The following is a 24,489-nucleotide window of genomic DNA, read 5'->3' as shown; positions in this document are numbered from 1 at the left end:
CACATCTTGTGTTTCTTAAATAAATATGTTCTCGATTCTCACTGTGTGGTATTTTTAGAGCGCCTGTGTCTCAGATCTATCAAAATATGAGGTGAATCAAGGTTAGACCAACCAGAGAGATCTGTTTTTTTTGTTAACCGTTCACCGTCCCTGGATGGTTTCGAAGTAAATTATACATGCCTTCCCGGTGACTTTCCTCTGGTCTGTTTGTAACAGCAGGTAGCCACCGAGCTCAAAGCGGAGAACCTTAATTATACCCCCAGCTCTCATTCCCCGTCTTGCAGACATTTTCACTGTGTGTACGCTTACACGCAGGCCAAGGCTGAGGCTGGGAATGGAGCTGAGGCTGAGCCAGGGGATTCAGACACAGCAGCCAATCAAAGATTTATCACCCAGCCGTCCAGCCTTCTGCCATCTGGAGATTCACACCATCTCTGTAGTCACTCCCAAGGAGGGGAGCCATGATGGGATTCTTTCTGTATCAGGCTGTATGTGTGTGTCTGTGTGTGTGTGCGTCTCTCTCCGACTAACACCATTATCCTGTCCTGCTTTTGCTCACGACCCACCGACTAATTAACCACTGGTGAGAGCAAAGGGGAGCTGGTATTGATAACACTGATATATCTTGGGAGGGAAACTCTGAGAGCAGATACCCCGTCACATGTAATTCATCCTTCATTCAAACTGGAACACTTCGTGCCATTGTTTAACAAGATTATCCAGTCAACTGTTGAAGCAGCCCAAACTGTTTTCTCAGCATAGATTAAATGTTATACTGTATTGCGAGTTATTCGATAAGGATTAATCACACCGGGTTACAGTCTGTTTTTGTCTCACCATAGCTCCGCTAAAGATAACCAACGCAATCTGCATGAAACAGTCTGAGACGTGGCAAATCTACATTTCCTCACTGCTTGTGAGATTTGTGATAAGGAAGAGGAAAAAGTGGGGAAAAAAAAAAATCTGCAAGAAGCTGTACGAGAAAACTCCACCACATGGAATCCAGGGGGATCTGGCTTGGCGGCCAAGTCTGCTAAGCGTACATCATCTAAACAATCTAGATATAATCAGAACCAAATGGTCTGGATCCCAACAGACCATATGTGGAGTAGCTGCATGCATTTGAGGCAGCAGTAATTGATAAGCCAAAGTCTGGAACTCCTGGCTGTTTCTCAAGATAGCTGCTAGCTTCCCCATCTGATTCATTCTGTGTGTCCGTGTCTAATCAGCATATGTTTAAAACAATTATATACAGTACATTTGATTTTATAACCGTAAGAGAAAAGAATGAGGTAAGCTTATATGATTTTTTTCTTTCCTCCAATTTAAATACTGCAGTGGAGTACCCCTCAGCGCTCTGTGCTATTTTGGGCAAAGGAAATACAAGGAAATGCCATAAAGTGGGGGGCGTGACTGCGAGAGCGGAGGCGATTGTTCCCTGTCAGCATTATTGCTTTGGCTCCGCTCATGAAAATCTGCGTATAGTATTTTTACAGCCACAGTGTGTAGTGAGAGGCTGAGCTGCCTCCCAGAGTGGGAAATGTCACTCAACATAGTCTGCTTATACCGCGCTGACAGGGACGAAGACAGAGAGGAGACAAAGATGGATATAGTGGCAGATAGAGAATTAATGAGTCGGGGTTGAAGAGAGGGGGATAGAATAAGATAGTGTTTGTGAGCAGGAGGCTGTAGGATGTATACATGGGAGGAGAGCTGGGCCCTCAGCCTGCCTGGCCATCTCACTTTACTCCACATGGCACTTTGAGGCCACTGCCACTCAGGCTGTCTCAGCTGACCTGATTCACCACCAGAAAGACCGCAGCCTTGCTCCTCATTCACCACCTCCTCATACCATTCGAGACAGACCGCAGGACGGAGTTGAGTCTTCACTCAAAGCGATTCTTGGAAATATAAAGCCCAAACTTAATGAGACTTTATGATGGTGATTATTTGCTAATGAATGAGTAAATACGGTTCATTGCAGCCTCTTCGCTTAGATGCATATCTCAGCGTTGCACGGGTATCACACGCTGTGTTTGCCGGTGCACATAGTTATCATGCAGCGTGTGTCTTCCTGCAGAGGTGTGATGATAGGCCAGGGTAATGAGCCACGGTGAGAGCAAGGTGGAGCTCAGTCAGGCGGAGCTGAAACATGTCTGCCAAGTGGAACAGAAAGGCAAGCGTTTGTCTGGCTGGCAAACTTACCCGCACACCTCCACCTCGCTCTGACCTCTCTCTATCTCACTCTCGCTCAGGATCACCTCGCTCACCCCCTCGTTTCCGTCTCAGACACTCCCTGACACCGCCATTGTTTCCACAACTTTGACCATCGCTCTCTCCTTCTGTCTCACTCCGTCACCTTCATCTTTCCTCCGTACCGAGCTGTCTTCTTTTATAATGCTCTGCGTCTCGGCCTCTTCACTCACCTAATGTCTTATTCTCTGAGTCTGTCTCTCCTCTGAGGTATTTTTGTCCTTCCCACTCATATGGCACATTTCATGTCGAGGGTTTCTGTGTTTAATGTGACACATTTGTATCTCACAATGCTTTTCTGCGTTCCACTTCACTTCATTCATACTTTTCTTCTCCTCTCTGTCTGTAGCCGGTGCCCATTGACGACTCTTTCTGTGGTCTGGACATCAACCAGCCACTTGGTGGCTCCCAGCTGGTGACTGGTCACACTCTCTACACCGAGACTCGGGACCGCATGACCTCCGTCACCTCCTACGTCTACAATGGCTACTGTGTGGCCTTTGTGGGCACTAAGAGTGGACGCCTAAAGAAGGTGAGTACCGGCTCCTCTCCTCCAGCAGTTAAAGGCCTGTTGTAGGATATTTCCGCTCACTTCACCACTGCGATACATAAAGACTCCGGCTGTCCAGTGGTCCGTGGGGCACAGACACCGTGAAGTGGTCCTATTTCCGTGCAGATGGATCATGGTCACAGGGAAACTTATCTCTTTAATATTTAATGCCTGCTGTCAAATCGTCGGAGAGGGGTAATGGCGATGGCTAGCTCACTGTAGTGGTCATTACCAGTTTCTTGTTAAGTGAGCTTCAGTGTCGCAGTGTTGAATAACCTGCGCTGGCCCATTAATTTTAATAGGCACCTTTCTGCCTGTGGCCCACTGAGAGGCAAAGGAGAGAGCAGGCCCAGGCACTAAACCTCCTAGTCTTGGTTAGAGCATACAGACGCCACAGAGGGTTAAGGGCTGCTGGCCAGTTAATAATGATAGATTTTGCACCTCAGCCACAGGACACAAGGTATTAGATGAGCTCACTCACCTACAGGATTGAATGCTGAGGAAAGTAAGTGCTGTGCTCTCGGTTCAGGGTGATATGAGGAGTGAGACTGTCAATCAGATATGTCTGTGTTTTGCTGATTAATTTAGAGAAGCTGCTGCACTGTTTTGCTTGGACTATTTGTCAAATGTGAAAATGGTAATGCCACGTTTTAATGTCCATACATAATGTGTTTTTTTGCAGGTGCATTGAGTCACTGTAGTCATTTGTCTTGCATACTGATGGGGCTTTTTAGACTTCATTTAGACAGTGGTTTGACACAGACTGTATAAACTAATGGACGTCTCCACACTGACGTCACCCAGTGGTTTGTGGACTCTTGATTTGAAGCCTCGAATTTTGGCCGTTGCCATTTGGTGTTTTGGAACTAGAAGTGACCTTATCTGGATAAGAAGGTGGAGATAATGGTAGCTGCTAGCTTAGTTTGCGTGGTGCATTTGCAGCTAGTAAAGAACAGGTTTTAAACCATCCAATGAAAAAGTAATCACAGGAAAAACTGAATATCTGATTCCTTACGGGGTCTTTGTGTACAACCAAATGCTGTACAAGCAACCAAAACGTAGCAGTCAACTTTTAAGAGCTGAAAACACACTGAAATGGCGACAGCTACAGCTACATCTATATTTTGGGAATCTGGGATTATGTCATGGTGTACCTGTTACGCAGTTACCTGACCAAAGTCCTTGCCGTGATCGCGACGTAGCAACAGAATCACCTTTTATTCAAAGTGGCCATGTCTAATTATGCATAACATTCAGCCTTAATAACATTTAAATGTGTCAGTTATATAGAAAATCACCCCCTATACAGTTGTCATGAAGGTGGAAATCAGCCATAGAGACCAAAACCTTTTCTGTACCAGGCTATAAACATGTTTATTTCTGTTGTAAAGTTGGGCATGTTAACATAGGAGTCTATGGGGATTGACTTGTTCTTGAAGCCAGCTTTAAGTTTTCAGCCCCGGAGGTTGCCGTTTGGGTTTGAGGGACTCGTCAGAATTTATTTGGCTCCTCCTTCCATGGGGCTGCCCGTTTGAATGACAGCAGGAGTGTACCACACGGCCATAACTGGCTCATACAGCCATCCCTACCCCTACTCAACAACAGCTGCAAGAAGCTCAGAGGAAGACACTGAAAAGGGAATAGAGTTGCTAAAACCATTTTGATACCTCTTTTGGCAAGTTCCCTGCTATTTCAAGCCAGGCAACTCAACACAAACGATGCTGGCCTGGGTTATTTTGGTCTCCATCTATTCATAATTAAATCAATACACCAATCAGGCTGCGGTGGTGAATATTCATTCGATGTAATCCCCTGTTTGAGCTGTTTAATAATTTAGCACCTTTTGCAACTTGGTTAAATGAGATGAGACAGGAAAGAGTGTTTTCCCCACTGTGTTGCCGTTGCTTGCATATTGTTTTTATCTCAACGCTTCCGTAGCTGCTGCTCGCCTTCCCACAGTTTTCTGTCTCTGTCTTCTGCTTCCTGAGAATCCATGCAAAACAGCCTTGCGTGCTGCTGTGTACCCCTCAGAAGGGCATGACTGTAACCACAGTAACACTAACATGGGGGAGGAATTGAGGATATGAGAAGGGCACCTAGAGAATGGGTGCCACGGTCTAGTGGCTAGAGCAGAAAGCACTTAACCACTGAGCCTGATCCACATGACAACAGAATAAGGGACATGCACGAGCAGAACACATTAGCAAGCTTCCCAATAATGAGTATCATCTGATTTATTGTCATCATAATTAGCCATCATCCTCTCACTATGCAGTTGTCTAGATTAAAAGAATGATGGAAGTTCTCTTTCTGATAGAAGTGTTCTGAATACCTTGATTATACCATAGATTGTATATTGATAATGGACACCACCACAATACCAAATCTAGCATAAACGTTACGTAAGTGTCTGTGTAGACTCTTTTAGGGCCGACGTCACAATGATGTTAGTTTTTAGCTGGAGGCAAAACACAACTCTCCACCACAATTAAGATGTCGTCTTGTTGTGTTATTGGGAGCCAGAATAGAAGGAGTCAAACCAGCCACCACTGCCCGTCAACAAAAACGAAGACAACTATGGTTAAATGAGACGAAAGGACTGGACGGAGGTGATCATCAAAAATGCTCACATGCGCAGCGCACACTTCATATCAGGTTAGGGAAAAAGTATTTCCTGTTGTAGGGATGAATAACGTTATGTGTATTAAGGGTTGTCGTGTCCACCTCATCAGAAATTGGGGAGGTATTAAAAGGAATAATGGATTTCTCTGTGACGCTAACTTTTTAGTGCATTAGCAAACTATAGCTTCAATAGCAAAACAAACTGGAGGAAACCGTTCAAGTGTCGTCCTCCTTTGTAAGATAGACATGATGTGATAGATGTGTAATCAATCACAAAGCTTCCTGTGACACCATCCATCCACTGAGTGAGAGCATACGAGTCGGCCAGTCTGGTCCTGTTTACTTATGCAATTAACACTGGTGGTACCGGTGTGTTCGTAAATTCAGCATTTAAACATCTATGGAAATTGACTCTGTTTTGGAGCCAGCCTCAAGTGGCCATTTAAGGAACTGCACTTTCTGGCACTTCCCCACTAGTCTCGCCACCAGACAATCAGAGATCTCCGCCTTCTGATAGTCTGGGGACACTCCTTTCTAAAGTGTGTTTAATACACCGGAGAAAACGGCCGGCAACAAAGCAACGCCTCTTACATTTTTGAAAAGGACACACCCTCCCGGAAATGTGCGCTCCCCCTTTTCTCGTCCGCAAGGAAACAAACACACAGAGAGCTTGAAAATGGATGCCGAGAGTTTTAACTCCGTTTTATCAAACGTGTGCTCAGTCCACAAGATTGTGGAAATGAAGGACTTACAGCGACTTTGTTTAAAACTTTTAACGCAGTCGGACTATGTTTACGAGCACAAGAGTTCAGCGAGCCACCGAAGGACCCCCCTGTAGATTTACTATTGGTTCTGCAACGTAGGGAGTTTTTTTAAACTCTGAAATTGTATCCGCCCATCTAAACACAAAATCAGGGAAAAGGACATCAGTCTTTAGTTAAGCAAAGCATCTAAAGACTGACTTGTGAGTCTACTTCCCCACTGACTTCATTTTTCATCACCAGAGGTTGCTGCTTAGATTATACCCAGCGGAAGATGGCATAGAAAATAGCTAATATCTGGTGTTGAAGTTGCAGATGGCAATCAACTGAAACTTCATGTCATGTGAAGTTTCAGTTGGTTGCCATCATGTGCTAGGCGTGTAGAAAAACTACGGTGGCCGACATGAAAACATGAAAATGGGAATGGCCCTATCTAGAATCAGTGTTTGGTGTCTGCTCTGGACTACTGTAGGACAACATAGTAGACTCCATGGAAGAGGACCCACTCTGTATGAAGTTATAAACGGCTCATTTTGATGCATTGAATACACAACAGTTCTCATTCTCAGGTGATTACAAACTAATGAAAACATAGTTATGAATATTATATACGATTACAGCCAACAGATGCCCCTAAATCTTACACACTGGACCTTTAAGTGTAAGAAAACTTTGATTATTTCTCTCAGTGAGAATATCTGGATTGCAAGTTTTCCCCTCTGGTTTTGTTCAGTGTGTATTTTAGTGAAACTATACTGTTGAAGCAAGAGTTTGCTGGACTTTATTTGAACCCCATTTGTTTGAAATCATGTGATCAGACAAAGCGCTGGCCCCACTGTGCAAAGATTTGCATGCAGGTACGTTATTGGACAAGAAACAGTTTTGATTTGTATGCAGGCAGATGATTCCACAAGCGCTGACTGTCCATGTAATGGGCATGAAAGAGAGAGTGACCACAATTAGCCTACATTACCTACCATAGCAGTCTGCAGCAGGGTGGAAAAAGAAAACATTACTTTTTCAATAGGTAATGAATAATCAATAACACTACATGGTGGTAGGGTGAGGAAAAGGACTGCTTTGCCCACAGTCAATGTTTAAGTGTGTGTGTATTTCTGTCTGAAATATGCATGTGTTTACATTCAGGGTGTCATCAAGTCACTCCCTCGGGTGTCACAGGGAAGGCAGAGGGATAGGGTGACCCGATGAGTCCTGGCTGCAGCTCCTCTGCAGAAGCCTGATAAGCTCCTCGCGAGTTGCATGAGACATGTAGACGGGGTAGGATGCTGCAGGCTTCCTTCAGATGTGAGCATGACGCAGCTATAGGGCGACAAGATTTGATGCTTTGCTGGTGATTCAGTTCTATACCTTCACCTCTTTCATGCAACCGAGAGAGACAGACAGATGGGGAAAGGGAGGGAGCGCGGCGGCGATGCGCGGTTAGGGGGTGTGAGTGTGAGCCATGATGAGAAAAAATAAGAAAAAGAAGTAGCAGGAAGAGGCAGAGATAGAAGGGGAAGGTACTGGGGGAGGGAGGAAGGGACCGTTGAAATGTGAATTTAGTGCCGCCAAAGAAACCAGGGCTGCACCGCTGCCTGTAATTGGATTGGCTCCTTTCCCAAAGAATCCCCCCTCCCCTGCCCTCCATCTCCCGCTTCCCCATTCAATCCCGCTCCTCCTTACCTTTCTCCTTTCTCCCTGCAGACCGGCTCCTGTATATGCTGCTGTTTCCTGGGCTTTGCTGGAGCATGGCAAAGCAGGAGGGATAGTGTTGGCGGATGCCGCTGCCTGTGGCCGGCTTTTGCAGAGGATTGATTGAGGAAGAGGGGTTAAGAGGGTGGGGGGAGTGAGCAGACACGAAGGTGAGGAGAATGCATATATAGTGGAAACAATAACACTACAGCTGTGAGCCTCATACAGTGTTGGAGCGCTCGCATGCTGTGATCATGTGTACAGGGTGTGAAGTACTTACAGTTGACTGTGTGATGGAGGACCAGACAAACAAATCTATACTTCCTGAAGGTCGAGTCATTCTCATCCAAGAGTGAAACCTGCTCTCATACACCAGTTATGTGTTAAATGTGGAGATGTGGTGTCATGAGGGTTTCAGAAACTGGTTGTGGACTTCTGGGTGGCACCCCTGGAGGCGATGATTGATCGTGGAGCCCAGTAGATGTTCACTTCAGCAGAAAGCAGCTAGGGGGCAATCAATATTCCAGGCCTTCATGCACTTTTTCTATCAACAGGGAAACCAGCTTCAATCACGACCAAAACCAGACCTTTAGTTCACCGTAAGCTTAACACCAAAAGATGTTCCAGTGAGCTGGAAGTCCAGCCCAAGTTAATGTCCTATTTAAATTCTAGATGTAGATTTACATGCTCACCAGGCTGTACATTATACTCACCAGGCTCCATCATCTACATTATCACTCTTGTGTACCCGGAGACCAAAAGACTGCTACGAGGGCTCTGCGAGACAGATTATAGAGATAGGCGATCTGCTATGCAGTTTCTTCTGGATACACATTACCCAAGAATTGCATCATCTAAATTGGAATTGGCTGTGTGTGGTTCACTTTGTGCTTAAGCACAGACACATCCCACATGGGGACTGGAATTGGTGGGAAGCAACAACGGCATTAAGGCGGAGAGGAGCTGCGGGGAGCACTGCCTTTGATATAGATGGAGATGGAGGGCACGGTTGCACATGTAAAATTGGATGTTGAAAGACATCCCAGCGATAGATGAACGAGGAGGTTAAAGCAAGCTCAGCAGAGGCACATTCAGGATTCCCCTGTTAATCAGACGCAATTCAAAGACAGTGAGAATGATCATCCCTTAACCCAGTTCTCTCATACAGAGCAGCAGGGGTTAAAAGCTGTTGAACCTGAGACCACAGGGATACACTCCCAGATGGCATCCTCTCCTGCGTTTTGCAGGCAGCAGAGTTACTCAGGCCTATATAGATTTATTTATTAATTTACATAATATGTAATTGAGCTGTGAAGCCTGGGCATGAATATATTTCTTTTATAAAAATAGCTATTCTTTCACTAGTTTGAGGATATTAGGTACGTTTGATTTGTACTGTGCCCGAGTACAATTTTCCCTCCTCTCCTCTCCCCTGATGCTCAGCTTTCACATCAGTAATGTTCCACACCCGAGTACACTTGCGTCATCATTTACGTGACATTTTTGTTGTGTTGCGGTGTTGAAATGGGTGAGGGCACTGCTGCCAGGGAGCCATCATCTGCCAAACCTGGTAGAGCATCATGTCTGTCAGGTGCAGAGCTCTCTGCCTCTTGCAGGAGCTCCAACTGCAGGTAGCAGCAAAGGCAGATCTGGGTCTGACCATGGCGGGTTGCGCTGCCATCTGATATAGAGGCATCAGTATGAAAGTGAGAACGATTGATAGACGTTCAGAAAGACCTCATAGTAGCGTTAAATAGCAGTCCACTTCAGTGTTGAAGGCGGCAATGAAGGTAGATCTGGGTCTGACCATGGCGAGTTGCGCAGATGTTTGATATACAGTACAGGCCAAAAGTTTGGACACACCTTCTCATTCAATGCGTTTTCTTTATTTTCATGACTATTTACATTGTAGATTCTCACTGAAGGCATCAAAACTATGAATGAACACATGTGGAGTTATGTACTTAACAAAAAAAGGTGAAATAACTGAAAACATGTTTTATATTCTAGTTTCTTCAAAATAGCCACCCTTTGCTCTGATTACTGCTTTGCACACTCTTGGCATTCTCTCCATGAGCTTCAAGAGGTAGTCACCTGAAATGGTTTTCCAACAGTCTTGAAGGAGTTCCCAGAGGTGTTTAGCACTTGTTGGCCCCTTTGCCTTCACTCTGCGGTCCAGCTCACCCCAAACCATCTCGATTGGGTTCAGGTCCGGTGACTGTGGAGGCCAGGTCATCTGCCGCAGCACTCCATCACTCTCCTTCTTGGTCAAATAGCCCTTACACAGCCTGGAGGTGTGTTTGGGGTCATTGTCCTGTTGAAAAATAAATGATCGTCCAACTAAACGCAAACCGGATGGGATGGCATGTCGCTGCAGGATGCTGTGGTAGCCATGCTGGTTCAGTGTGCCTTCAATTTTGAATAAATCCCCAACAGTGTCACCAGCAAAACACCCCCACACCATCACACCTCCTCCTCCATGCTTCACAGTGGGAACCAGGCATGTGGAATCCATCCGTTCACCTTTTCTGCGTCTCACAAAGACACGGCGGTTGGAACCAAAGATCTCAAATTTGGACTCATCAGACCAAAGCACAGATTTCCACTGGTCTAATGTCCATTCCTTGTGTTTCTTGGCCCAAACAAATCTCTTCTGCTTGTTGCCTCTCCTTAGCAGTGGTTTCCTAGCAGCTATTTGACCATGAAGGCCTGATTGGCGCAGTCTCCTCTTAACAGTTGTTCTAGAGATGGGTCTGCTGCTAGAACTCTGTGTGGCATTCATCTGGTCTCTGATCTGAGCTGCTGTTAACTTGCCATTTCTGAGGCTGGTGACTCGGATGAACTTATCCTCAGAAGCAGAGGTGACTCTTGGTCTTCCTTTCCTGGGTCGGTCCTCATGTGTGCCAGTTTCCTTGTAGCACTTGATGGTTTTTGCGACTCCACTTGGGGACACATTTAAAGTTTTTGCAATTTTCCGGACTGACTGACCTTCATTTCTTAAAGTAATGATGGCCACTCGTTTTTCTTTAGTTAGCTGATTGGTTCTTGCCATAATATGAATTTTAACAGTTGTCCAATAGGGCTGTCGGCTGTGTATTAACCTGACTTCTGCACAACACAACTGATGGTCCCAACCCCATTGATAAAGCAAGAAATTCCACTAATTAACCCTGATAAGGCACACCTGTGAAGTGGAAACCATTTCAGGTGACTACCTCTTGAAGCTCATGGAGAGAATGCCAAGAGTGTGCAAAGCAGTAATCAGAGCAAAGGGTGGCTATTTTGAAGAAACTAGAATATAAAACATGTTTTCAGTTATTTCACCTTTTTTTGTTAAGTACATAACTCCACATGTGTTCATTCATAGTTTTGATGCCTTCAGTGAGAATCTACAATGTAAATAGTCATGAAAATAAAGAAAACGCATTGAATGAGAAGGTGTGTCCAAACTTTTGGCCTGTACTGTAGATGCATCAGTATAAAATGCGACCATTTGATTGCCGTTTAGAAACACCTCATAGTCCCATTAAATAGCAGTCCACTTCGGTGCTTTGTTTCAGTTGGCATTCACACCTGATGCGTACACATGAACAAGTACGCAAGACCACCTTATTAAGTGGACTCTGGCACAGCTTGGTGTACCATGCCCGTTTATGGTACACAGTTTTCACACTATTGAAATGGACTAGACTTTACCCAATTAAGGGACTGTTACAAAAGTGAAATTAAATCAGATGCTTCTAAGGAGGTGAATGGTGTCATCCGAATCATAATTTAAGCATGTCAGGAAAGTAACACAAGAATAATTTCGGCATTATGTCAATGGCTGAAGGCAAATGACAAACATTCAACTAAATATATCAAGGTGAAATGGGATAAAGAACTCAGACGAAGATTGGTATAAGAAATGGAAGATACACCACTCAACCACTAATTCGCAAACCTAGAGGGAATTCTCATGAAAGAATCCAATGTGTTTCTTTATTACACCAAAACTGGAAAGCAAGCATTTTGATAGTTGACAGAAATGTTCACGAGAGTGCGGCTCTTTTGATGTCATGTTTTTTGGAAATGTCAGAAAATAACTGTATTTTTTTAAATGATATGTAAAAAATTAAGCACATACCAGGATATTAGGTTCCTCGCAGTTGTTTGGTGCTTTATCTATGTAATGTTTCTGAAGAAGATGTTATTGCTAGTGATAGATACTTGATCAAAATATTACTAGTAGTAAGCAAGAAAGTTATCACTAAGAACTGGGGTAAAGAAACACATCCAATGAAGGACCAGTGGCGTGAAAGAAATCTTTCTGATGGAGAAATTGACACATAAACTGAGACTACAAGAAGCACAACTAGGAAGATAATGGGAGAAATGGACTCTATACAAGACGCAAAAAGACGAAACTGGACTGGAGTAATAATCAATAGATACACTGGACTGGACTTTGGGGTCAAGTGTTTGGGCTCGGCCCCTGTAGGCTAGTACTACCTCAATATTTTGTCTTGAATTGTATGCTTTGTTTTCTGTATTCAAACACCATCAGTTATGGTGGCGGATATGAGTGTTGAAGGGAAATCAGCGGTTGATTAGTGCTGGGTTGTATCAGCAGTAAACCATGGATGAAAAAATGTCTTCCAGCTCTTTATCTTTCAAGCCTTCAACCATGATGTGCAGCTTTCGGGCCTAATTAATTCTTCTCATCATGCCCTGATGAGTAATTGGGAATTGGTTTGGATGGTGCCCCTGGCAGCTTGAAAGGGTGGTTCAGGTGTTTAAACTGGACAAGTCTTGTTGAACTGGTTAACGGAGCAGAGGGTTCACAGCCGACTCACCTGGCCCCCGAATAGCAGCGAGGATGTGTCTGTTGTGCAGACGGTGCTGGAGTGTCGCTGAGGGGAGCAGCTGATCGTAGGGCATAAAGTGTCGGGGACTTGAAAGGCTTGTAAATGCAGGCAGCTGCTCCAACAGGGCCCTGGTGGACAAGTGGTAAACCCCCCCTCTCTCAGCCCTCTGTGCTGTGTTCACCCCCAATGAGCCTCAGCGAGTTAGTTCTTGGATTCGTCGCCCTCAGAGGGAATGTGATCTGAGAGCCTTGCCAGTCTGTTGCTTGTCAACCCAGAGGTTGCTCACCTGCTTCACTTGTCCAGGCCCTGCTTTGGTGCGGCCTGGCTTAACCTGGCCTAGATTTTTACGGGAAAGCGAGGGATCAGCTAAGCAGAGGTGTCATCGCTCTGTTCTCCGGCCCCTGGGCTCAGTGTTTGCTGCAGCCTGGCTTTATTTTCAACCTTGTAAATGAAGGAGGAAGTTGGGGTAGAGAGGAAGCAGAAAGAGAGAGGAGGACAGGTGGGAAAGGACGGAGATGTAGAGACAAACTGGGAGAGATACTCAAACTAGCATCAAGGAGTTCCTGTCGCCATCACACACATACTCATCATTGTGATATATGAAGTATGATATGAACATGAACTCCGCTCGTTTCACTTTATTTACAGCTTTCTGTTGTTTTCAGCTGGTCATTAGTGCGCCCACGTGGGACTGCAAATAAACAAGCGCAAAGAATTAATCATTTTAATAGATTTATTAAACATCTCTATTGTCGCTGCATGACTTGCATTAACCTTGAGCCGACATGAAAAGAAATACAATTACACGTGAAAAGTCTTGTCACAATTGCCACCAGGTAGAATTTGTTTCCAATCATCGTGCTCGCAAATTGTTATTTCTCACTGAATGCCTTCTAAAATAGCCATCGCATCACTTTGTTTCAGATTGAATGGCGTGGACCAATTAATCCCACACAGAACAAATAATTGCATCCCTTTGTTAAGCCCTTTGTTTCGTCTGTGTTGTTTAAAATTCAATGAAAACCACCCCACTCAATACACCTGTTTCTGAAGCAGGCGGCTAACATTTCGAGCTTAGCAAAATGACAAATTGGAGTGGCATGGAGACGTCAGGAGCATTTTAGCTGGAATGACAGCTGCTAATATCTATCTATTACAGCAATCTTCAGGACTCTCCATGCTAGATTGCCTGCAACCTTGTTAATCATGTTAAATTACACAATGCACTCTCAGTTTGCCCACCAGCAACAGCTGGGAGCCAAGAATAGCCTGCAGAAAGGAGTTTTGCTAGTGATTACATTTTCTCTCCCAAATCAACTTGCAGCACTTCCTCAAAGAGGCTGAATCAGTCCTTCAGTAAAACCAGCACTATTTGGAGAACTGCAAACAGAGGGACATTTTATTTTTTTTGTCATTACTTCAGGACTTAAGGACATCTTCTGGATGCCAGCTCACAGAGAGACAATCAACCACCTAACCTCTACAGCAAGACAGAATGGCCAATAGACATTTTCTTAAGCAGTGTCTTTTACCAAACACTTTATAGTACCCTAAAAACTGGTTGGTAACCCATATGGACATGTGCCTGAACCCTAGATCTGTTCTGCATTTCCACCACAGACAGTACCCTTAAATGTAGGCAGGGTTGTTACTGGATGCTAACAACTGCATCACTGCTCCATCCAGCTCTTGCTGTATTTCCTCTTCACAGGCAGAATAGAGGAATGTCTGCACCATGCTGATCGTCCATGGACATTTTCAGAACAAAAAAGACCAGGCTGGAGTGTTTATAGTCTCTGTCTTAATCAATGAGATGTATAAAAATAGCAGGTTTGTGCACTGAGTTCTTGTGGAGCAAGAGTGACGGTTCTCTCCTAACCAATCAACAGACTGCAGAGTTTCTAGCTCCACCTGAAATACAGTGAGTGCTGGACGGAGCATTGAGTGACAACAACACACCCGCATTTAAGAGTACTGTTTGCGGAGGAAACGTGAGGGTCTAGGTGCCATGTCTGAAGGGTTACTGTTGGTTCCAAAAGTACCATACTGAAAATGTTGGGTGGATCATTGTACTAGGTGCCTGGGCAGAGGGGTGACAAGACAACTGGAAAGAATGGAACAGATCTGTTGGCACCATCCACAACTTTTGACAGAGGAGACACAAAGATAACCACTCTAATGTGTAGCAAACTGAACTGAGTCCGACTGCGTGGTGGAAATGAGGCTTTATATTTCTGTGAAGTGCCTTATGAAGGCCTTCTTTTTGCTTTGAGGGGAATACCCTCTGATCAGCAGGTGGTCTGAACTCTGCTGAACACCAACGAGGAACTTCAGTAAAGCCTGAAGCGTTACGTCTTGAGTTATATCTGTTTTAACAGTTTTTATAGTAAATGTTTTGATTCATTGAGGCAATGCAATTCACACGTCTGTGGCATCTGGAAGAATGACCATTTCATGCTTTGAGTCTTTTTCAATATGTATGTAGCGTATGTGCAGGGCTTAACCTTAGCAGCCGCCAAATGCAGGTAGAATTTGGCAGTAGCGTGTAATACAGTCACTCTTACTAGCCAATTTGGCCGGTGCACCCGTGGCCTTTATATATATGAGAGCTGCAAGGAGAGGAAGAGGGAGTGAGACGGCGCCTGGATGCAGCAAAATACATGACCCATGACCAGGTCAAAGCATTTAAGTTCATAAAAATGCAGCGCCGTGAAGACATTTCATACACGAGGCGCTGCCTATATAACATGGACTGCTGAGAAATGCATTCAGCCCATGTAGGACCCATTTACACGAGTCAGTCGTCACAGTTAGAAGAGAATCCAGTCTGTTTTGGGGACTTTCATGAATTTGAATCGATTAGAAAAAATTAATTTCTTCTCTGCCGCATAGATTTCTTCTGCTTTGTACTGTTTACTGGGGTTGTTAATAAATATTTAATTAGACAAAGTTTTCTCTCGCTTTTATTTTTCAGTTTAGTTTTTATCTTTTCAGTTAATCTTCCTCATTGTTTATGCAATAAGAAGCTCCTCTTTTTTGTCTGGTTTCATACAAAAGGACACAACATTATCAGAGCTGAATATTTGATGAATGTAGTGTTATACTTTTTATATAGTGTTGACTCGGGTATGAATCTAGCTTTTCGAGTAAATAATAATAATAACAATAATAATAAACTTTATTTTTATAGAATCTTCCATACAAGAAATGCAGCACAAGGCACAAAGTAAGGGCATGGAAGTAAACATAATGGACATAAAACAGACAAGAGTTGCAGCAGTGTGAAGCGTAAATAGAAAGAGTGTCAGACCTGTATCAGGAAGTCAGAGCTAGTTAAAGGCTAAAGTGAACAGATACGTTTTTAGCTTACTTTTAAAAATATTTAGCGAGCTAGCTTCCCTGATATCTGGAGGTAGTTTGCTCCATAGCTTTGGCTGCATCCCTGATCTTCGTCTGGCTGTTGCTGGGAACCTCCAATAAACTGGCAGCAGATGATCGCAGTGTTGACAAGGGAGTTAGCAAAGTAGCTCGGTCCCAGTCCACGAAGGGCTTTGTACACAAGGAGGAGGAGGAGCTTAAAATCAACTCTAAATGTAACAGGAAGTCGGTGCAGAGCAGCTCAGACTGGCCGAGCAAAGTGAGTAAATTGCAGCACAATATAATCAACTTTAATCACATGAAATCTAATTTTCCAACAACAAGTTTGGCTAGTGAAAATGTCGAATGGCTAGTAACTTTAGCCACAGAAACTGGTGAGCAAAAAAAAAAAAAAGTCAGGCCCTGTGTACGGGTATGTGGGTGTTTGTGTGCGGAGGTGGTCACCATACGTGTTTAATCAGCACAACCATCCACAGTCTAGCTAATGACTAGCTTGTTCATTGAGTCGGTAGGATGTCTGCGTGACCTTTGAGAACCTGGCTTCCACTTGACCCCCTCCTGCTCTGTTCTTAACCCTGTGCCAGATAAAGAGTCGGCCGGCGGCGGCCCCAGGCTGCAGCAGCAGGCTGTGTCTTTCATGGTTGTCTTTAGAGTACAAGCCTCTCTATCTGCCAGACCTGGTCCAGGCTTCTCTAAACACTTCACTGTTAAAAGGCCAAGGGAAGACTGAGAGCCCCTGCCGTTCCATTCATCCCAGCCCTACATCTGCTTTTCCTTCTCTGATTTACCCTCTCTCCGTCTCTGTGTCTCGTTCCCTCTTTTTTTTTTTCACAGCAGCGAGTTAAATGTAGCCTGGTCAGTGCAACCGGCTGTCCCCTCTCATTTTCTGTTCTTATTCCCTTCACATTCCTCTTTCTTTCCTGTCCCTTTCTCCGTCTCAGTTCCTCACTCTTCCTCCCAGTCTTTCTCTCCTTCTCTTCCCCAGCTCAGACTATTACAATGACACAGCCTACCCTGCAGTGATCTCATTAATCACATTCAAACAGTTCTCTGTTGCTTTCTCTCCCTCTATCTGTCTCCCTCTCCGTTCGCTTCCTCTAATTGCTTGCTCTTTTCTCTGCCAGTGTCTCGAAGGAAGCTTTTTTCATATCTAACAACAAGAGACAAATACTCATGCACTGCATACGTTTTTACTACAGATAGAATTTATACATGTAGGCTTAATTTCGGCACTTTAATTCAGGCGATGTGCGGCAGTATGCATCCACACCGAAGCAGCCAAATCCCGAAAGACGTGCATAAATGTGTTGTGCACTAGTTATTCATTAATGCATCACCACAAACACAGTTTTTTTTCTCAGCAGAGATCTTGATTTTATTTATTAGATTTGTTATTGGCTTCTTTATTTTTTAGGAAACAAATTACCCTGTTGAGTGCTTCCCATAATTGGCCTTAACTTCATGAGTGAGATTAATTAACCCATTGTTGTTAGAGCTGCTTTTCCCTAGAGACTGCAGAAAAAGCTTTGCTGTAATCCAGTTTTCATCATATTCTCTTGTTGATTGGGCTACAAATTAAGTTAACGGCAGCATTATTTATAATGCCCATGAACATTTTCTCATGTTTGGAAGCACTCGGAGCCTGAGAGGGAAAAGAAGACGTAGATCTTGGCGCTGCTTTTACACTACTGCTCACTCGCAGAGCCTGGGAGTCATACTATGCCTGTGGTGGCGGATTCTGTGGTTTTTACCAATGTTGGGAGCAGTAGCGTCATTAGGATTGGGAAGCCACATCAAGCGCCACCGACTACCCAGATCCATGTCTTCCTGGTTAGGCTCAAAGATTAAACAAGTGAAAATAAGGCTGAATATTCCCAAATGTTTCTGTTAGTTAGAAGTGGCCTTTCTTATGAATATGGTATTTCTGGCCCACACATCTTGGCAATATTTTATGTGCAATAGAAACACAAGGAAAGGCATTATGCAAGGGATCTGTGTCGGGAGGCTGGGCCCTGCAGCCTATCAATATTCCTGTTTAGTCTGCAGCCAATGTAGGCACCACAGGGAGAACATTTGAAATTCATAGAAATTCTTATCAGTTGTTGCGTCGCTGTTATTGATCTGTTACTGTGGAAACAGCATCATGCGGGTGTAGGCCTTGTTATGTTTTTTCTTGCCCGAGGTATAAGTCTCAGAGCTCCAATGACTTCCATCACTTCTACCAATCAAAGAGAAAATGTCTCTCTCTGTCAAATGAACTTTAAGTACTCAGTGCTTGACTTTTGTCCTCCCAGTTGCCAGCTGGCATGGAATATGAGTTTTTTTTCCTCTTCATTTTCCCCACTGACCTTGCTGAAGTACACAGAGAGAAAGGGGACAGGCAGAGAGAAAGAGTAAACATCTTTAGGACAGAAAACCCCCCCCCAAAAAAACAGAAATAGATTAGCGAGCAACGTCTGTCAAAGTGGATGGCTGGCTTGGTGCCAAGCTTTATTGATTTGCTTTACAAAGCACTTGAATAGGCCAGATAACTGTGATTAGCCAATTCATTACTGCTGGCTCTTAGAGTGGTCCAAAATTAGATAAAAGGGGGGATAGCAAGGACAGAGGGGGAGCGAGAGCAAACTAATACTTTGTAAACTTGCACAGAAACTCTAACAGTGGCTCGCTACGGAGGGGAATCTTTTTGAAGTTCTTGATGAATTTCCCCTTCTTTACATGCATCGTAATGATCATCCTCATTAGAAGCAGTTACGAAGTGGGGGAAAAAAAGGAAAAACAAGCATTGTTTATGTGTTTGATAGCATGCATAATGATTCGAGATTACTCAAGCATCCAAAACAGCATTCCTCTCATCTACTTTGCAAATGTGCGCCTCCATTTCAAGTGTCTTTTCAAGTTGTGCAGCACCAATAGATCTCAGAAATGAGAATTGTTTGGGCTTTGATGATATACTAAACTGTTGTCTGTGCGAAGCCAAACTGAGTGTGACAGCGACTAATGTTTCTGTCTGATAGTGAGACAGCTTTACTGCTCCTCTGTCTCCCACTTCATACAAGACAGCAGCAGTTATCAGGGCCCTTAGAGTTAAGCTTGTGTGCGTGACAGCATTGTTTAATGCATTTCTGTGATCACACGGTGTTTACAGGAAGCTTTTATGGGCTCTACACAAATCATTTCTTTGATATATGCTTTTTGACATCCTACAGTCATCTGGTTCATCATTTATTATGGATGTTGTGACAATTAGAATTAGGAATTGTGGTAAAACGCCGTGTTCCGTCTTGGTGCGACATTAAATGCCACATCTGTCCTGTTTCCCTCTGAGATACTCCTGTTTACCTCTGAAACCTGGATGCTGAATCTCTGACAGTGAAGGATGGAGGCAAGCAGGCCTTTATCATTCTCCCCGATTTTCCTCCTGCTCCAATTTCCTTTCTACTTCTATTCTGTGTGCACTCTATCTCCTCATTTCTCTCTCCATCTCTCCCGCTCTTACCGCAGGGCTGTCAAGTAACTCCAGCTAGCCATCAGCCTAATGAACAGTGATACAGTGCTAATAGCATGTGATAATATTTCAAGCCACTGGTAATCTCCGCTCACTCAGCCTTTACCTGCTCTTCACTTCTGCGCCTTTTAATGCACACACACACACACACACACACACACACACACAGGGGCATCTCTTTCTCTTGACAGCTGCATGTCAGGTCTTGGCCTCATGCTGTCATGAAACAGAGCTGTCAGCCTACACTCCCTCTTAATAGTCCGCCCGTCCAGAAGAGACGGCTACAGTCTTAATGGGATTGGACACTTCCTTCTGCATGCCTGTAACACAGTGTGCACCGTGTTGTGTTCACTGGCCGGAGCATCCCAGACCTCACGGTCACCTTTGTTTTAAAAGGTGTTTTTAATGGTTTTTATATTGTGTCCCTATACATATATATATATATATATATATATATATATATATATATATATATATATACACATATATATCTATAGCTATATTTTTCTCTTACCTGTAGTGCTGTTTATCAGTCTAAATTGTTGTCGTGTGAGTTGCCGAGTGTTGGAGATATCAGCCTTAGAGATGTCTGCCGTTTATAGAATTTAATGGAACTAGATGGCACCAGGCTTGTGGTGCTCAGAGTGCCAAAAAATACTTTTGAAAAACTCAACAGCAATGTCTCTTTCCAGAAATTATGACCCTGCTACTCAAGATAATCCACAGACCTTGTTGTGAGCAGTTTCACGTAGGAGCTATTTTCTCTTTCTACTGAACTACATCCCTGCCAGCTGTATCCTATCACCGTGCAGAAGGAAATGTGTATCTACTGCTTGCTCATTTAGCACCACTGAGCTAGCTAACATTACAGCTTAGCTGAGGCAACAAGTTCTCATCCCACCTCGTCAAATATCGCCACATTGTCTGTGGATTTTCACGTCTAAATATGATGTGCTGTGTATCCTTCTGTATCTGTTGTTGACGTGTAAATTTCCTCTTGGTATGTGCATTGTGCCGTTTCAAAATATGCCTCAGTTTGCACAGGAAATGTAATGTTTCTGCACGGTAGATGCACACAGCCTTTTTCAAAATACACTTACAACATAGGTAAAACACCTTGTTGTTACATTTATTTTTCTTGTGCAACAAAAGCACGTGGATAGGTTGAGAAAAAAACATCATGGTTTGGCTCAAGACCTGGAGACAGGAAGTGAAAAGCAGGCTCCCGGGTGAAAGTCAAGGGCTTGTTGGACCCAGCCACCTTAGCTCCCACCCACTCTACAAGGACTTTCCAGCTATGATATTGTCGGCAGCATTACAAGCTGACGCCATCAGGAGGTGCCTTTTTGCGTTGGTGTCTGACACCAAAATCACTGACAAAGTATTGGTTTTTGATGAGTTTGGAATAAGAACGGCTGGTCGAGGAGAACCCTGTTGATGTTTACATCTTGCGCTGCCACGAGCGTAAGCTTCTTGTCCATGAGTGAATGCACACCTCATTCTGCGCACTGATAAGGCTGGCTGGGATGTAGTTCAGTCGAAAGAGAAAATAGTTCCTACGTGGAACCGCTCACAACAAGGTCTGTGGATTATCTTGAGTAACTGGGTCATGCTTTCTGAAAGAGACATTGCTGTTGAGTTTTTTAAATGTATTTTTTGGTGCTTTGAGCACCACAAGCTGAGTGTCATCTAGTTCCATTATATTGGAGAGACAGCAGACATCTCTACAGCTGATATCTGCAACACACTGCAACTCACACCAAAACAACCTAGAGTAATAAATAACACTACAGGTAAGAGGAACAATATGTATTTTTGATTTTGTCTTGAACTTTCCCTTCAAGGTTGTAGCACATTTTCAATATGCTCCTTCCAGAGAACGGGCCACTGTCTGGCCCCTCGAGCAGCGACATAAAGCACAATGTCATGGCCATATAATGCCATTTCACACCGCGCTCACTGACTGGTGAGATCAAAAAAGTGACAGACAGAGGAAGACAGTGTGTTAGGGGCCACAGACACCAGAATGGAGATATAGAATAGGGGAAAAAATATTGTCAGTGTAAAATATGTGACATGTCAGAATGTGTGGGTGGATAGATTGCTTGACAGCCTCTGTGAAATAGGAGAAAGAAGAAGTGCCGAGTTGCAAGTGAAGAACTGAGGGAGAGGAGGAAAATGGCAAGGGCATGTGTGCGATTGTGAAAAAGCACCTGCATCACCAGAAAGCCAATGCCATGCCACAGAGAGGGCACCAACAAGGTCGTGATATCAAAGAACAGAGCGGGAGCTGGAGGCCACAGGTCAGCTCAGCCACCGCTGTTATTCATTAAACCCTAATGGTTACCGGTTGGGAAAACATTATCTGGGCCTCTGGTAACTTGACTAAAGGTAAAGGTCAGGGCCGAAGGCAGGGGTGAGACATCCCCACGTTCGTCGACATGGGCGAACTGTGTCGGATTGGATTAGCAGTCAAGGCGGAGAGGTGATGATTTGATGGAATTGCGGCACAGCAGCAAACCATCAACATTCCTCCTTTTACTCAGCTTAAAAGGGCAGTTAAACGTTTCTGTGGGGAATAACGTGTTACCGTCAGTCATAGTTAAGTGTTTTGGTGTATTTGGCAGCCACAGTTTGGTGCTGCTGGAAGCAGCTGTTGGCTCAGTGGGGTGTACGGATAGAGGAGGTGTGTCTTGTGTTTGTGTGTGTGTGTGTGTGTGTGTGTGTGTGTGTTTGGCCTATATTAGCTGACTGTGATAATAAATAAGCAGGAATGCAGACAAACCAGTTGTAGTTCTGCGTTGGTAACATTTGGGGATTACAGGGCAAAGATCTTGTCTACATCATTTGCATGTTACTCCCCCAAGGTATTAGCCTGTGCTTTGAGAAAATGATAGATGTGTTTTAATGGGACCTATTATGCTTTTCAGCATTTTGTGTCTTCTTACAATGAACGATCTTCATTTAAAATGTGGCCAAAGTTTCAAATAATGAGGAAATTTATGAAGAAGTAATCCCTGACAGCAAAAACCTCAGTTTTATCTACTCTGGTTCCATGATGACGTCATGCTGTGCCGGGTTTCTCTATTTGACCATCTGCTCCAGGCACGCTACTTCAACTGTTTACACTACATGTCCTACATGCTTCATGTAGCTACATGCTAACATCCGGAAAACATGAAAACTTGGTCGTTGATGTCATTTTGGATCATATTCCTTCTAGAGCATGTCAGGTTGTGTTGCAAAACTTAGTTGGTGATTTTTCAGTGTAGAAAGTGTCACTACATCCCGTTACATTCATTCCACGACTGAAAGTACACTGCTAACGTAGCCTACAGGTAGCTATGTACATGCTCACGTCAAACATGTAATCTTAGCTGCTGATGTGAATTTCTCCCTGATTTTGGATCGTATTCCTGTCTGCAAATATACTGCTAATGTACATGTAGCTACATGGTAACACCGGGGAAACATAGAATCTTGGTTGCTGATGTTGTTAATTTCTCCCCAGTTTTGTATTATATTCCTGTTGGAACATGTCCAGTTGTGTTTAGAAGCTTTTATTGGTGATTTTTGAAAATAAAAAGTGTCACTATTGTCTGTCACAGTCCTTCTCGGGCTGCAAGGACACTGCTAATGTACTTAGGATGATGCTAATGTCAGGTAAACATACAATCTTGGTTACTGATGTTGTCAATTTCTTCCTGATTTGGGAAAATATTCCTGTTGGAATATGTTTATAAACTTTTATGGATTATTTTTGATGGTAATAAGTGCGGTTGTACTCCGTTACAGTCATTCTCTGGCTGCAAGTACACCGCTAACATACATGTAGCTTCATGCTAATGTCAGGGAAACATGTAAACTTTGTTGCCAGTTTTGTCCCTTTCTACCATATTTTGGATTGTGTTCCTGCTGAAACATATCCAGTTGTGTTTGGAAGCTTTTATTGATCATTTTTAACAATAGAAAGTTCCCATATTCTCTGTTACAGTCATTTACCAGCTGCAGGTGCACGTCTAACGTGGATGTAGCTACATGCTAACCTCAGGGAAACATGTAACCTTGGTTGCGGATGTTGTTATTTCTTTCCAATTTCGGATCATATTCCTGCTGGAACATGTCTGGTTTGGTTTAAAAGCTTTTATTGGTGATTTTTCACAGTAAAACATGCAGCTGTTCTCTGTTGCATTCCCGCAGCTGCAATGACGGTGCAGAGACACTGAGATACAGAGGATCTGTAAACGGTCACCAACCAGAGCAGACTGGGCTTTTTTGGGAGGGGGCCTAAAGAGACAGGCGCTGAAGCAGAGCCTTCTCAGACATAAGGTGAATACAGGTGTTCCAGCACAGACAGGGTGAGAAAAACAAAGTGTTTACTGACTATTTAAGGATGCAAACATGTTTTTGTAGAAACCTTAGATACAAGTCTGAACATGAAAATGAGCATAGCAGGTCCTCTTTAACTTTGACATGTGTGCACACAACATATGCTGAAGGTTTGTGAACTGTAGGTTTTATGGCATGTACACAGGGGCATAATGATTTTGGTGCGGTGCACATACAAATATTACTCACTTATTTGTATGAGGGAGGTGTGCGAAAACTCCCTTGATCATACATTCAAAAGACACTACGTGTTTCACTCTATTTCAAGAGTGTTTCATCACACACAAATGCATGCACACACACGCACACACTGGGGAGGAAGGGGGGGATTTTGCCTTCCAACTGATTAGGAAACGAGAAACACTTGTGTCATGAGTTTCCCCCCTAATAAGCCCAGATTGTTGCGGTTGGGTGAACATTTTGGGTGCAGGTATGCTGTGTTTAGGCTGCGAGCTGGATGAGAAGGTGTTGGGGGGGGGGGATCAGATG

The 24,489-nt window shown here is 43.9% G+C and overlaps 1 protein-coding gene across 1 annotated transcript in view; it reads left to right on the top strand.

Moving 5' to 3' along the window:
- plxna2 (plexin A2) overlaps positions 1–24,489 on the top strand; it is a 274,068-nt gene that overhangs the window by 41,748 nt on the left and 207,831 nt on the right. Inside the window, exon 3 of the mRNA XM_033629173.2 lies at positions 2,603–2,785. Within this exon, the coding sequence (XP_033485064.1) occupies positions 2,603–2,785 (183 nt within the window). The remainder of the gene's footprint in view (positions 1–2,602; positions 2,786–24,489) is intronic.

Source organism: Epinephelus lanceolatus, chromosome 8 (genome assembly GCF_041903045.1).
Source record: "Epinephelus lanceolatus isolate andai-2023 chromosome 8, ASM4190304v1, whole genome shotgun sequence".
Classification (NCBI taxonomy): domain Eukaryota; kingdom Metazoa; phylum Chordata; class Actinopteri; order Perciformes; family Serranidae; genus Epinephelus; species Epinephelus lanceolatus.
Note: the sequence above shows the minus strand (reverse complement) of the source record. Positions and strands in the feature narration are given on the sequence as shown.